A 16,139-nucleotide genomic window follows, 5' to 3' on the forward strand; every position below is an offset into this window, starting at 1 on the left:
AATAATAAAAGTCAAGAAAAAAAATAAAAGTACTCAAGTTAGGAAAAAAAGAAGTGAAATTGTCTGTTTGCAGATTACATGATCTTATATACAGAAAATCCTAAAAGCTCCACCAAAAACTATTAGAACTAATAAATTCAATAAAGTTGTAGTATACAAAATCAAAATACAAAATAGAAAAATCAGTAGCTTTTCTATACACTAACAATGAACCATCCGAAAAAGAAATCAAGAAAACAATCCCGGCCAGGTGCAGTAGCTCACGCCTATAATCTCAGCACTTTGGGAGTCCGAGACGGGCGGATCACGAGGTCAGGAGATCGAGACCATACTGGCTAACACAGTGAAACCCCATCTCTACTAAAAATACAAAAAATTTGCCAGGCATGGTGGCAGGTGACTGTAGTCCCAGCTACTTGGGAAGCTGAGGCAGGAGAATGGCGTGAACCCGGGAGGCAGAGCTTGCAGTGAGCCGAGACTGCGCCACTGCACTCCAGCCTGGGCAACAGAGCAAGACTCCGTCTCAAAAAAAAAAAAAATCCCATTTACAATAGCATAAAAGACAATAAAAGGCTGGCCACAGTGGCTCACACCTGTAATCCCAGCACTTTGGGAGGCCAAGGCAGGCCGATCACTTGAGCCCAGGAGTTCAAGACCAGCCTGGGCAACATGGCAAAACCCTGTCTCTACCAAAAATATGAAAATTGGCCAGGCATGGTGGTGTGTACCTGTAGTCCCAGATACTCAGGAGGCTAAGGTGGGAGGATCACCGGAGCCTGGGGAGGTCAACGCTGCAGTGAGTTGTGATCACACCACTGCACTCCAGACTGGGTGACAGAATGACATCCTGTCTTAAAAACAACAACAAAAATAATAGTAATAAAATACTTAGGAATATAAATCTAACCAAGAAAGAGAAAGACCTATACACTGAAAACCATAAAACTGATGACAAACTGAAAATAACACAAATAAAGAGAAAGACATCCCATGTTCATGAACTGGAAAAATTAACATTGTTAAAATACCCATACTACCCAAAGCAATCTACAAATTCAACATAATCCCTATCAAAATCTCCATGATGTTTCTCACAGAAAGAGAAAAAACAATCCTAGACCTGGCACAGTGGTTCATGCCTGTAACCCTATAATCCTAGCACTTTGGGAGGCCAAGGCAGGCAGACTGCCTTGAGTCTCAAACAAGAGTTTGAGACCAGCCTGGGCAATGTGGAGAATATGCCAAAATACAAAATAATACCAGCAATCCAACAAAAATACAAAAAATAGCCAGGAGTGGTGGCATGCACCTGTAGTCCCACCTCCTTGGGAGGCTAAGGAGGGAGGCTCACTTGAGCCCAGGAGATAGAGGCTACAGTAAGCTATGATCATTCTACTGCACTCCAGCCTGGATGACAGAGTGAGACCTCATCTCTAAAAATATTAATTTTTTTTAAAAAAAGAGTAAGTTCTGAAGTCAGACACAAATCCATATCCCAAGTCTGCCAATTACAAACTACACTAGCCTTTAGATAAATTCTTTAACATTTTTGAATCTCAGGGTACACAGCTATAAAACAAGAGTAAAAATATCTACTTTGTAGGGTTGTTTTCAAAATCAAAGAAAGTAAATGTGAAAAAATGTTTGATGGCAAACAACCAGCACTCAATACTTGGTAGCTGTGCACCACAGGATAATGGGGAATTTTTTTGTTATTTTCAGATTTTCTGATACATGATTGCACTGCACTGCAATTACAACTTTAAAAACCTGTAATGATTTAAAGTATTTCCAAATTACAGATTAAACTAGGCTCTGACTTAACATTTTTCAGTCCAGAGTTCATAAATTCTTAATTACAGGTCTTTTCCTCCAAAAAGGAAAAAAAAAAATTTTACTTCAAGATTGACCAGGCACAGTGGCTCACACCTGTAATCCTAGCACTTTGGGAGGCTGAGGCGGACAGATTGCCTGAGCTCAGGGGTTCAAGACCAGCCTGGACAACATGGCAAAACCCCATCGCTACCAAAAATACAAAAACTTAGCTGGGTGTGGTGGTATGCACCTGAAGTCCCAGGTACTCAGAAGACTGAGGCATGAGAATTGCTTGAACCCGGGAGGCAGAGGTTGCAGTGAGCCGAGATCACGCCACTGCACTCCAGCCTGGGTGACAGAGACTATCTCAAAAAAAAAGAAAAAGACTGAATTATTATTTCTTAAGTCCCACCAGATACTGATTAACTTGAAATCCTTACATCACTGCATCTTGTGCACTACTGTTCAATTAGGCACCTGACAGATTATTGTTTCTGCGTCTGAACTGAAAGTCAGTGGTACTTAAGATGCATGACCTTTTTTTTTTAGATAAATTCCAGATATTTCCAGGTGCACTTAGGTAAACAGGTACTACAATGTAATAATAAACGTAAGTAGGAGATGTATATTTCACAGATTACCACAAAGGATTTCTGGGGAGCAATTCACTTGATTATATGAATAAAAAGCCAACAGAGAGCAACCAAGAGGAAGAATAAGAACCCATGTCAGGTTAAATAGCACCACTATGTCAGGTTAAAGGGGTTATGTTCTCATTTCTCCAAAAAATGTACAGGAATGGCTAACAAGCATATGAAAACATGTTGAAATCACTAGTCATTAGGGAAATACATATCAAAGCCACAATGAGACATAACTTCGTACCCACCAAGATGTCTACCGTCAAAAAGACAAAACAACTGTTGGAAAAGATGTGGAGAAACTGGAATCCTGACACACTGCAGTGGAAATGTAAACCGGTACAGCTGGTTTGGTAACAATCTGGCAGTTCCTCAAAAAGTAAAAGATAAGTCACTATATAACCCAGCAATTCTATTCCTAGGTTTATACTCAAGAGAAATGAAAACACAAGTCCACACAAAAACTTCTAGAGGAATATTCACAGCAGCAATAGCCAAAAAGTAGAAACAGTGCAAGATGTTCATGAACTGATAAATGAATAAATAAAATGTGGTATATCCATATGATGGAATATTATTCATCCATAAAAAGGAATGAAGGGCTGATATGTGCTACAAAATGGATGAATCTTGAAAACATTATGTTAAATGGAAGAAGCCAGACACAAAAGGCTTCGTACTGTATAATTCCATTTATGTGAAATGTCCTGAATAGGCAAATCCATAAAGACAGAAAGTAGATGAGTGGGTGGCTGTAGCTGGAGATAAGATGGGGAAGTAGGGAGGGAGGCCAGAATGGAAAATGGCTGCTAATGCTTATGGGGTTTCATATTGGGATACTGAAAATGTTCTAAACTTGATTGTGGTAATGGATCCACAACTCTGTGAATACATTAAAGTCATTGAAGTGTATGTACATTTTAAATGGGTAGATTTTATGGTATGTGAAGTATAGCTCAATAAAGCTTCAAATTAAAAAAGAAAGCAAGCTATGTCCTAATCCAAAATGTCCAAAATTGCAATCATTCAGTTACTACCTTCATGATATTTGCCATAACTAAGTACCACCTATAAAATAATTTACATAATTTTCTTTCAATAAAATGACATTTACTCAAATAAAAATCTGTAACACTATCTTAAACATAAAATCAGTCAATATACAAGAAATATGGATATGCTCTCCCTCTCCCTCTCGCTCTCCGTCTCCCTCTTTCTACGGTCTCCCTCTCTTGCGGAGCCTGGACTGTACTGCCATGATCTCGGCTAGCTGCAACCTCCCTGCCTCAGGCTCCGGTGATTCTCCTGCCTCGGCCGGCCGAGTGCCTGGGGTTCCAGGCACGCGCCGCCACTCCTGACTGGTTTTTGTATTTTTGGTGGAGACCGGGTTTCGCCGTGTTGACCGTGCTGGTCTGCAGCTCCTGGCCTCGGGTGAACTGCCCGCATCGGCCTCCCGAGGTGCTGGGATTGCAGACGGAGTCTCGCTCACTCAATGCTCAGTGTTGCCCAGGCTGGAATGCAGTGGCCTGATCTCTGCTCACTACAACCTCCACCTCCCAGCCGCCTGCCTTGGCCTCCCAAAGTGCTAAGATTACAGCCTCTGCCTGCCCGCCACCCCGTCTAGGAAGTGAGCAGTGTCTCTGCCTGGCAGCCCATCATCTGGGATGTGAGGAGCCCCTCTGCCCGGCCGCCCCGTCTGGAAAGTGAGGAGCGCCTCTGCCCGGCCGCCACCCCGTCTAGGAAGTGAGAAGCGTCTCTGCCTGGCCACCCATTGTCTGGGATGTGAGGAGCACCTCTGCCTGGCCGCCCCGTCTGGGAAGTGAGGAGCGCCTCTGCCCGGCCGCCCCATCTGGGAAGTGAGGAAGCGCCTCTGCCAGGCCGCCCCGTCTGGGCAGTGTACCCAACAGCTCCGAAGAGACAGCGACTATCGAGAACGGGCCATGATGACGATGGTGGTTTTGTCGAAAAGAAAAGGGGGAAATGTGGGGAAAAGAAAGATCAGATTGTTACTGTGTCTGTGTAGAAAGAAGTAGACATAGGAGACTCCATTTTGTTCTGTACTAAGAAAAATTCTTCTGCCTTGGGATGCTGTTAATCCATAACCTTACCCCCAACCCCCTGCTCTCTGAAACATGTGCTATGTCAACTCAGGGTTAAATGGATTAAGGGTGGTGCAAGATGTGCTTTGTTAAACAGATGGTTGAAGGCAGGATGCTCTAAGAGTCATCACCACTCCCTAATCTCAAGTACCCAGGGACACAAACAGGGCCGAAGGCCGCAGGGACCTCTGCCTAGGAAAACCAGAGACCTTTGTTCTCGTGTTTATCTGCTGACCTTCTCTCCACTATTATCCTATGACCCTGCCACATCCCCCTCTCTGAGAAACACCCAAGAATGATCAATAAATACTAAAAAAAAAAAAAAAAAGACAAAAATAAATAAATACATACATACATACATACATACAAAAAAAATATGGATATGGCAAAATATTGACAGTGGTACTCAAATGAAATTTGAGAAACTCAGGGCTGCAAAAAAACAGTGGCCAAGCAGAAAGTTGAGCACCCAAAAAAACAAAGAATAAAGGTGGTAAACAGGGAATGAACACTAGGTCTGGTTGAGCACAAAGTGTCTGAACAAGTTCCTGCCTTGTTCAGAACTGAAGTCTCACTTGTCTTATTCTGCCCTGCAATCCCGGAATATCTGTGGAGATGCCTAAGAATCCTAGAGATGGAAATGTAAAGATGGGCTCAAGTGCCAGAAAAGGCATATCTTTTCTTTATCCAAGTTTGGGTACACAGGTTGTAAAAGAGCAAGGAGTAAATGGCAGACCCAAAGCAGTGAGAAGCCTGCTGGTAGCACTACTCCAAAATATAGGGGCCCATCTAACTGAAGCCAGAATAGTACATCTATGAATTATCCACATATTGGTCAATAAATTGTAGAAAAATTGAGGTTTGCAATCACAGTTCCTCTCCAGGGTTCACAAAGTCTGTCACCCATGTTTTTGCCTTTTCCAACGTTTAAGAAAATCTGAGTATTTGCCTTTCTGAGTCTGATACTTTAATGTTGTTACAGGCATACTCAAAAACTACCGTTCACATTTTTGCTAATTGGAAAATATGTGTATTATGGTAAAAATGAGTAGTTTGTAGCCAGGTGTGGTGGCACCCGCCTGTAGTCCCAGCTACTCGGGAGGCTGAGGCAGGAGAATCGCTGGAACCCAGGAGGCAGAGGTTGCAGTAAGCTGAGATCGCACCACTGCACTCCAGCCTGGGGGACAGAGCAAGACGCCATCTCAAAAGAAAAAGAGAGTAATTTGAAGAGCAATATAGACATTTTATAATTCCAAATTATTTAATAAGATTTTCAATTCTGATTACTTCTATATATACTGCCATGAATATGTCAACCAAGTTATTTATTTTCTCTCATGAATGTGGCATGCTCAATTGAAAATACTGAAACTATCTCTCTTTTCCAATACTGTATTAAAAGCAGGCCTAATGCATACTAAAATCTTGACAAATTAAATATGATGTCTGAAACCTGCTTCAAAACAATTTAGTGGGGAGGTAACTTTTATGGAATAATATTGCTCATGTATAATATATAGCTAATTTTTGAAATATATTGATACATAGCAGTTCATACTATTCTCTTTTGCGTATGTTTCAAAACATAAAATGAACGTATTATTTTAAGAAGTTATCATTTTAGCAAAACTTTATGAAATGTTTAGTGTTTCATGTCACAGAAGAAAAAGTCTTTCCATAAATAATTTCTAATAATTTTTTTTTTTTTGAGACAGAGTCTCGCTCTGTTGTTCAGGCTGCAGTGCAGTGGCACGATCTCAGCTCACTGCAACCTCCACCTCCCAGATTCAAGCGATTCTCCTGCCTCAGCCTCCTGAGTAGCTGGGACTACAAGCATGAGCCACCACCTCCAGCTAATTTTTTGTATTTTTAGTAGACACGGGGTTTCACCGTGTTAGCCAGGATGGTCTCGATCTCCTGACCTTGTGATCTGCCCACCTCAGCCTCCCAAAGTGCTAGGATTACAGGCGTGAGCCACCGTACCCAGCCTCTAATAATTTTTAAGGCTAGCTCCATCATTGGACTCCAGATCTTTTCACTCTTTATATTTCACAAGACCCATAGCCAATCAGTGAAAGCCAAACATGTTTGTGAAAAAGGTTAGCTACAAATGCACCATGGAATACTATGCAGCCATAAAAAAGAACAAAATCATGCCCTCTGCAGCAACATGGATAGAGCTGGAGACCACTGTCCTAAGTGACTTAACATGAGAAAAGAAAACCAAATACTGTGTGTTCTCTCTTATAAGTGGGAATTAAACACAGAATATGTGATCGTAAAAGTCACAAACAACAGGCACTAAGGATCACTAGGCTGAGGGGAGCATGGGCTGAAAGACCACCTGTTGTGTACTATGCTTATGGCCTGTGTGATGGGATAATTGGGACCCCAAGCATCAGCATCAATTTACCCATGTAACAAATCTACACATGTACCCTCTACTATATAATAAAAGTTGAATTTTTTTTTTAAAAAAAGGTTACCATCCAGCAGAAGCTGCAAACAGAATTTTATTAATGATTTAATTTTTGCTATGCCAGCCATTTACAGTTTTCTCTTCTACAATTTCAGAAATGCCAATTCCACAATGGATATCAGATTGTACCCTTACAGAGAATTCTATTAAACTTCCCCCTAAATAATACCACCACTTTCTAAGTGTTTAAATAACATTCACATGTGATTCCCAAAGAAGTTGTTTATCCTTTAAAACTAGTCTGGGCTGTGGTCAGGTATGAAAGTGAAAGAGGCCAGGTGCAGTGGCACACGCCTGTAATCCCAGCACTTTGGGAGGCCGAGGTGGGTGGATCATCTGAGGTCAGGAGTTTGAGACCAGCATGGCCAACATGGTGAAACCCGGTCTCTGCTAAAAATACAAAAAAAAATTAGCCAGGCATGGTGGTAAGTGCCTGTAGTTCCAGCTACTCAGGAAGCTGAGGCAGGAAAATCGCTTGAACTTGGGAGGTGGAGTTTGCAGTGAGCCAAGATTGCGCCACTGCACTCCAGCCTGGGTGACAGAGTGAGACTCGGTTTCAAAAAAAAAAAAAAAAAGAAAGTGAAAGAAATGACAGAATCTCAAGTCCCTTCATCTTACTTATCTTTAAAACATTCCTGCAGCTAAATGAAGACATTAATGACCTTAATATCAATCTTTTAGGAGTTCTTAAAATACCCATGAAGCACCAATGGCAAACATTTTTAAAGTCTGTTTAGAATACTATATCCTTTGGACCAGTCACCAAAATTTATTTATAAACACATTTGTACAGTACTGCTGATTACACTTCCATGGTTATTTGACCTGAACAACCAAGTGATTAACCATAATGCTATGGTCTGCATGTTTGTGTTCTTCAAAATTCTTGTTGAAATCCTAGTTTCCAAGGTCATATTAGGAGGTGGGGCCTTTGGGAGATGACTGTATTATGAGAGCAGAGCCTTAATGAATGGGATAAATTCCCTTATAAGAGGCCAGAGAGAGACCCCTTCACCCTTGCACCATGTAAGGAGACAGCTAGAGGGTGCCATCTGTTAACCAGAAAGCAGGCTATCACCAAACAATGAATCATCAGACATCTTCATCTAGGACTTCCCAGCCTCCAAAACTGCAGGAAATGAATTTCTGTTCTTTATAAGCCACTCAGTCTGAGGTATTTTGCTATACCAGACCCAAATGGACCAAAGACACATAAAGAATATTTTTAATGCAGCTCAAGGGAGTGTGGAGAAAGAAGGAAAAGAGCATTTGTTGAGGGCTTACCATGGGCCAGGAACAGTTCTCAATACTTTACAGACACCTAATTTATTACTATCAACAAATTTATGAGGTGGATATTATTCCTACTTTACAGATAAGAAAGGCTCAGAAAAATTAATTTGCCAAAAACAAGGGGTGGGGCTGAGATTCAAACTCAAAACAGTCTGCCTTCAAAGCCATCAGATTACTTCTCCCACAAAGACAACCTTCCAAATCACATTAAAACTTGACTCTTTGATTGATTAAAAATATTAATTCTTTAGTGGATATCATTCTTCAAGTGGCATAAATCATCTGCAACCAACAAACTTTGAGGAAAAGTCATAGTTAACAGAAATAACAGAAGGGACAGAGCACCAGTATAGGCCAGAGTGGGGCAGTGGTCAGACTACCAACCTTAGGTCAGAAAACTTAACCCCAGATTTACCACTCACCAGCTGGTGATCTAAGGCAAGTAATAACCTTTTGAGCCCCCGTTTCTCCATTCATAAAATAAGTATTACTCCTAGCCCATCCATCCTTCTACCAGATTATTTATGAAGATGAAAAGTTAATGATGAAATTAATCCATAAACTAAGACAAACTACAATTCATATAAGGAATTAGTATATGTTCGGTAAAATGACTATTAATGAATAGCTATTTTCATGGAAAATAACTTGTCACAACTAGAATAAGAGATGCAGTCCACCAGCAACAGGAAGCTGCTCACAAACAGGCGGCCTCATCTCAGCTGGGGCCCCCTTAACAGCAGCAGGTGTTGCTTACAGGACCAGTTCTGCGCCTGCTTTCTAACAATCCCGTTCCTCCCTGGTGCCGTTCCCACGAACGCGCCTGGAAAACGGTGTAGAGGGAAGGCGCGAAGGAAGTGCTGTTTTGGAAAAGAGCAGCAACAGAGGCAGGAGGCTGGGTCCCACTACTCCCAGGTGCGAGAGGCTCTTCGCCCCTCCAGGCCTCAGCGCACGCATCTGGAAGACGGAGAGGCCATTCCTGCCCCGTTTCCTGGGCAGAACTAAGATCTGAATACAGGGAAAGCATGGTAAACCCCGCTGGGAATGACAGATGACGAAGACGATCACCTGTCAAACGAAGGGAGGCTCCTCCAGGGGCCCCTCGCATTTAGACATTCCAGAAGCCTCGTCACCCGCGGCCGGGGCTGCCCCCAAGTGAGGTGAAGCGGCAGCCCCCCACTCACCCCTCAGACCGCGTAGTGTGCGGGGTCTCACGTCCCTCACACCCCAGATGAGCCCGCAGGGCAGGCCCGGACGCGGCTCACCCCAGCCCCCGTCCCGAGGCCTCCGAGGCCGACCTCCGAGCCCTCCCCAGGCGACCGCGGCTCCCCTCCCCCAGCAAAGATCCCTGCCCCCCTCAACTCGCACTCCCAGGTGAGGGGAGGGGGTGAAAGGGCGTACCCCGCCGCCATTTTGTCCCCTGGTCCCCGCAAGGCATTCAGACGGCCCGCGCCCCAACCCGGACCCGCCCGGGTCTGCGCTACGCACGCCGCTCGCGGACACTCACCCCCGGCCGCCCTGCTCAGTTCGGGGCGGCTCAGAGCGTCCCGCCGGGAAAGGGGCGTGGCGGGGCGGGGCAGGGAGGCCTCGGAGAGGCGGGGTGGCTTCCCGGCGCACCACGTGATCTCAGCCGCTGCCGCGCCGCTCCCCGCTGCAAGATCTGTGTTGTCCGCGCGCAGGCGCACGCCGGTTCGCGCCGTTGGGGCGCCCAGGCGGGAGGTGTGAGGGTTGATTTGGTTCGATGTCCCGGCGCGGCGTTTCCGAAGCTGTTTCTTTTCCTAGGTTAAGCTTACACCGCCGCTTTTGGCCACACAGGTCTTTCTCGTACTCAATCTCTTCCCTCCTCCTGCCTTATCACCACAGTCAATCCACAGATTAAGGACTTAAGAGACGCGCCTCACAGAAATCTGTGCTGGCGAAAGCACTTGACAGGAGCACGCTGGGCTGCGCTGAACACAACTAGGCCTCTGAGAAGCTTTATCAGGGCCCTTCTGTGTGCCAGGCTTGGAAGGTCGAAGTACAAAGACCTAACAAATACGTTTCATCTACTTCAAAGACAAACACATGATGAATTAAATACTTTAACGTTTAAATCAGTCTGAACAAAATAGAAAAAAGATTCAATGCAGACTGTAATTATCAAACGAATATTCACCGTCCCTTTTCATCCAGCTGGGAAACAGCTCTTTACCCTTCCCTCTCCCTCCCCACCCACAGTAGGCGGGAAGTCCTGGACTCACAAGCGTTGTGGGGGCAGGAACCATATGGCTATGTTCTGGCTCCCCTTCTCTCTTGCCTTCTTAGAAAACTCGCTTTTTCATTTATTCAGCAAATGTTTATTGACCACATACTATATATCAGATGGTATTCTAGATGCTTGGAGTTAATACGTGAGCAAAATAAACAGAAATCTCTAAAAAACCTCCGGCTTCTTGGAGCAGGGTGAAACCAGGCAAGTGTTACATCAAGTTTAGCCAAAAGCTGTGTCCTTACATATTTTAAGTTCAGCCTGAAGGTTTCTCCGTAAATAGTAAACTATAACCTAAATGGAGGTGTAAATACACTGCAACCTACTCTTGCGCCAGTCACCAAGTTTTGGCCAAAGACGGCCAACTGTTCAAACCGTGTTCAAATAAGGTAAACGTCTAGCTACAACCATTCTGGCTGTTTCCCTACCTCACTTTTCTTTCTCTGTCTATAAACCTTTTTCCACCATGTGGCTCTGCGGGAGTCTGTATGAACCTACTCTGGCTCAGGAGGCTGCCTGATTCGGGAATAATTCTTTGCTCAAACTCTGTTTAATTTGGCTAATATTTTGCTTTTAACACAAGAAATAGTAAACACAATAAATAAGTAAATTATATAACATGATAAGCACTACAGTAAACAAAATGAGTAGGATAAGGGGGATAGAGTAGGGAGCATACTACAATTCTATAAAAGGTGGTCAGGGCCTCATTTCTTAATTATCCCCACTTCCTTTCATACTCATAAGCATGTAAACAACCTGAAGTCTCTCCCTTCTTGAAATCTCCCGCCGAACCTACCAGACTCCACTTCCACCTCTGCTTTCTTTCCTATAATACATTTCTCCAATTATCTAAACAAGAGTGCCTCCAATTCCTCAACCACTACTCAAGTCTGGACTTAACTGCACTCTGGTTTCTGCCCCACGACCCCACTGAAACCATTCTTTCCAAAGTCACTAGGGGCCAGCCGCCGTGGCTCACGCTTGTAATCCCAGCACTTTGAGAGGCTGAGGCAGGTGGATCACCTGAGGTCAGGAGTTCAAGACCACCCTGGCCAAAATGGCGAAACCCTGTCTTTACCAAAAATACAAAAAAAAAAAAAAATAGCCGGGTGTGGTGGCGCACACCTATAGTCCCCAGCTACTCGGGAGGCTGAGGCATGAGAATCCCTTGAACCTGGATAGCAGAGGTTTGCAGTGAGCTGAGATCATGCCACTGTCCCACTCCAGCCTGGGTGACAGTGCGAGACTCCGTCTCAATTTAAAAAAAAAAAAAAAAAAAAAAAGTTGGGCTGGGCTGGTGGCTCCCGCCTGTAATCCCAGCACTTTGGGAGGCCGAGGCAGGCAGATCACGAGGTCAGGAGATCGAGATCGAGACCATCCTGACCAACATGGTGAAACCCCGTCTCTACTAAAAATAACAAAAATTAGCTGGGCATGGTGGCATGTGCCTGTAATCCCAGCTACTCAGGAGTCTGAGGCAGGAGAATCGCTGAACCAGGGAGACAGAGGTTGCAGTGAGCACAGATCATGCCACTGCACTCAAGCCTGGCGACAGAGCAAGACTCTGTCTCAAAAAAAAAAAAAAAGTCACTAGGGATTTCCCTACTATATATCTTATGGACATTATCATCATTACCTAACTTAATTTCTCTTCATGACCCTCCTTCCTTCTGGAAATACTTTTCCTTGCCTTTCATTTTTACTCTCTTGGTAGCACTTATCCATCTCTAACCACTCCCTCTCCATCACTTTTAAAGTCTCTCTTATTTCTCCCAGCCTTTAAATATTGTTATCCCACAGGAATAGGTATAAGCCTTCACTCTTTTCCCACTGGACACACTCTCTACGTGACCACTGCCTTTTACATAACTTTGGTTAGCATCTTTATGCTCTGGATTTCCCAATATATATCCCCAGCCCTGATTCCTACTCCTGGGATCCAGGCCACATTGTTAACTACCTACTGGTCATCTCCACTTGAATTAATAAAAATAAATATGACAAAAATAAAAACCATTCATCTTTCTTATATACATATAAAACAGCTTTATTGAGATGTAACCTACATACAAATCAGTGGTTTTTAGGATATTCACACAATTGTACAATCATCACTGCATTTTCTTTACCCTGGAAAGAAACCCAGTACTCACTTCTCCATTTTCCCTCAAATCTCTCAGCCGTAGGCAACCACTAATCTACTTTCTCTATGCATAGATTTGCCTACTCCAGACACCTTGTATAAAGGGAGTCATGAGATGTGGTATTTTGTAACTGGCTTCTTTCACTTTGCATATATTCGAGGTATGTTTCTGGGCGCGGTGGCTCACGCCTGTAATCCCAGCACTTTGGGAGGCCAAGGCAGGCGGATCACAAGGTCAGGAGATCGAGACCATCCTGGCTAACAAGGTGAAACCCCGTCTAGACTAAAAAATAGAACAAATTAGCTGGGCGTGGTCGTGGGCGCCTGTAGTCCCAGCTACTGGGGAGGCTGAGGCAGGAGAATGGTGTGAACCCAGAAGGTGGAGCTTGCAGTGAGCCAAGATCGCCCCACTGCACTCCAGCCTGGGTGACAGAGTGAAACTCCGTCTCAAAAAAAAAAAAAGGTATGTCCATGTTGTAGCATGCATCAACGCTTCATTCCTTTTTAAGGCTGAATAATAGTCCATTGTATAGAATATATAATCATCTTTTATTTATCCGTCAGTGGAAGGACATACAGACTATTTCCACTTTTTGACTATTATGAACAATGCTTCTATGTGCATTCATTTACAAGTTTTTGTGGGGATATATATTTTCATTTATTTTGGGTATATTCCTAGGAGTAGAATTGCTGGGCTACATAGTAACTGTATTTTTAAATTTTTCTGGATCTGCTAGATGATTTACCAAACCAGCTACACCATTTTATACTCCCACCAGCAGCATATAAGGGTTCCAGTTTCTCCACATCTTTTCCAACACTTACCATTGTCTGTCTTTTTTATTACAACCATCTGAGTGGATGTGAAGTGGTATCTCATTGTAGTTTTGATCTGCACTTCCCTGATAGCATAGTTTCATGTGCTTATTGGCCATTTATGTATGGTATTAGATAAATGTCTATTGAAATCCTTTGCCAATTTTTTAATCAGGTTACCACTCATTTTCTTTTGCCACAAAATCTATTCCTATTAATGATATGCCAAACAGTCTGGTTCCCCTCCATGATGTGCTGCTGCCTTGGCCCCACTGATGGCAGACAGGTAACTTGCTTCAGCCAATAAAATGTAAGCAGGAAGGTCAGTTCCAAGCAGAATTTTTAAGAGCTAGCTTGTGGGTTCACCATGTCTCTTTTCTGTCTGCCACAAGCAATTTGTTTTAGAAAGAAGCTATTCCATCAGCATAAGTTCCATACTAGAGATGACATGGAGCAGAACTGAAGCTGATCCCCAGTGGATATGTAGCATTTGATATGGTTTGACTGTGTCCCCACCCAAATATCATCTTAAATTATAATCCCCATAATCCCCACATGTCTAGGGAGAGACCTGGTGGGAGGTAAATGGATCATGGGAGCAGTTTCCCCCATGCTGTTCTCATGATAGTGAGTTCTCACAAGAGCTGATGGTTTTATAAGAGCCTCTTCCACCTTTGCTCCTCATTCTTCTCTCTCTCACCTGCCCTAACATAAGATGTGACTCTTCCCCTTTCACCATAATTATAAGTTTCCTGAGGCCTCCCCAGCCATGCAGAACTGTGAGTCACTTAAACCTCCTTCCTTTATAAATTACCCAGCCTTGGGTGTTTGTTTATAGCAGTGTGAAAATGGACTAATACAGCATTTGTTTTTGTAAGCCACTCAGATGCTTTGGGACATTTGTTACTGCATCATAACATAGCCTGGCCTAGAGGACACACTCATCCTATGTGACTGGCTCCACTGTCCCTCCAGGCTCCTTGACATGGCCTACAAGGCCCTGAAGATCAGGCTTGTTGACCTGTACAGCCTCATTTTTAGGCCATTCCCTCAACCACCCTATCCTCCAGACAGAATAAAATGCATTCAGGCCCTGGAATTTACTTCTTCCTCTCTCTTTCTCCCTCCCCCTAACCTGACTTAGCCTAAGTATTCATTATTACTGGATTAATATAATATTAATAGCTATCTTTGCCTAAATATTTTCTATGCCCACAACATATATGCGTGTGTGCATGTGTACACACACACGTCTTGTACTTTGTTGTCAGATACACACACACACACACACACACACACACATATATATATATATATTTGGTCTGACAACAACCCTAAGAATTAGATACCATATCCCATTTTACAAATCAACAAAGACCCTAGATTTACTTTTCCTGGCGCTAGGAAGGGGTAGGACCAGAATTTGAACCTAGGTTTATTTCATTCCAAAGCCCTTCTTTGAGTCATTATGCTGTACTAAGAGATAAAGGTAATTGAATTTTAGTAAGCATTTACTATGTGGCAGGCATTATGCTAAATGGATATTAGCATGGACTTTTCATGGATTATATTTAACGCACATAGAGAAATCCATGCACTCGAAGTATAGAATAGTGGTATCCTACAGCAGTTTAAGACCCTGAATTTGGAGACAGATAACATAATATGCAACCTTGAGCAAATTACTAAAACTCTCTAAACTCTACATTCATCATCTGTAAAATGGAGCAATAAAATACACCTCAAAGGTTTTTGTGAGTATTAATATGAATCAATTTTTAGAAAGCACTTAGAAAGCCTTAGCATAGAGAAAGAGGTCAAATTGTACCAACTATAATGTTTCTTTTGTCATCTAATCTCACAACAAACATATGAGGTGGGTGCTACTGTATAACTACCCCCTTTGCTTCAGCTGCCCTGTCTTTTCCCACCTCCTGACTTCCACACGAGTCCCTCCAGAATGTGCCTGCTCCTTTTTGCTACCTGATCAGCTCCCACCCACCTTTAGGACTTGCCCTAGACATCCTTTCCTGCACTTAGGCAACAGGCTTGGTTGCTTCTTCCTCTGGGCTTCCATAGCATTTTGTACGAACTTCAATAGTTAGTCTTCTTTGAAAGCAAGGAACAAGAATCCACTCGGCTGGGCGCGGTGGCTCATGCCTGTAATCCCAGCACTTTGGAGGCCAAGGTGGGTGGATCATGAGGTCAGGAGATCAAGACAATCCTGGCTAACACAGTGAAACCCCGTCTCTACTAAAAAATACAAAAAATTAGCTGGGCGTGGTAGCAGGCACCTGTAGTCCCAGCTACTCGGGAGGCTGAGGCAGGATAATGGCGTGAACCTGGGAGGCGGAGCTTACAGTGAGCCAAGATGGCGCCACTGCACTGCAGCCTAGGTGACAGAGCGAGACTCCATCTCAAATAAAAAAAAAAAAAAAAAGAATCCACTCAACTGTTTACTATACCATGCCCGGCCCCAGACCCACTTCTAAAGTCAAATCTAGTGACTCAGGAGAGAAATGTAAGGTCTATTCCAAGAAAAAGAAACTTATACCCCAAAACCACTGCAAAAACGTGTATTTTCATCAGCAGTAACCTG

General features: G+C 43.5%; 1 protein-coding gene across 10 annotated transcripts in view; it reads right to left on the minus strand.

The window, feature by feature from the left end:
• SCAPER (S-phase cyclin A associated protein in the ER) overlaps positions 1-9,953 on the minus strand; it is a 556,007-nt gene extending 546,054 nt beyond the window's left edge. For 2 of the 10 annotated variants that reach the window (XM_063699056.1, XM_063699058.1), the window contains exon 1: positions 9,835-9,953. Coding sequence is in view for 3 of the 10 variants with exons in the window: in XM_063699057.1 (XP_063555127.1) it covers positions 9,729-9,739 (11 nt within the window). In the remaining 7 variants the exon portion in view is untranslated. Of the gene's footprint in view, positions 1-9,395; positions 9,484-9,728 lie in introns of those variants that run through there. The other 8 variants (XM_063699054.1, XM_063699051.1, XM_063699053.1 and 5 more) reach the window with 6 other exon arrangements.
• Positions 9,954-16,139: the final 6,186 nt, after the last annotated feature.

This window comes from Gorilla gorilla, chromosome 16, assembly GCF_029281585.2.
Source record: "Gorilla gorilla gorilla isolate KB3781 chromosome 16, NHGRI_mGorGor1-v2.1_pri, whole genome shotgun sequence".
In the NCBI taxonomy this organism is placed as follows: domain Eukaryota; kingdom Metazoa; phylum Chordata; class Mammalia; order Primates; family Hominidae; genus Gorilla; species Gorilla gorilla.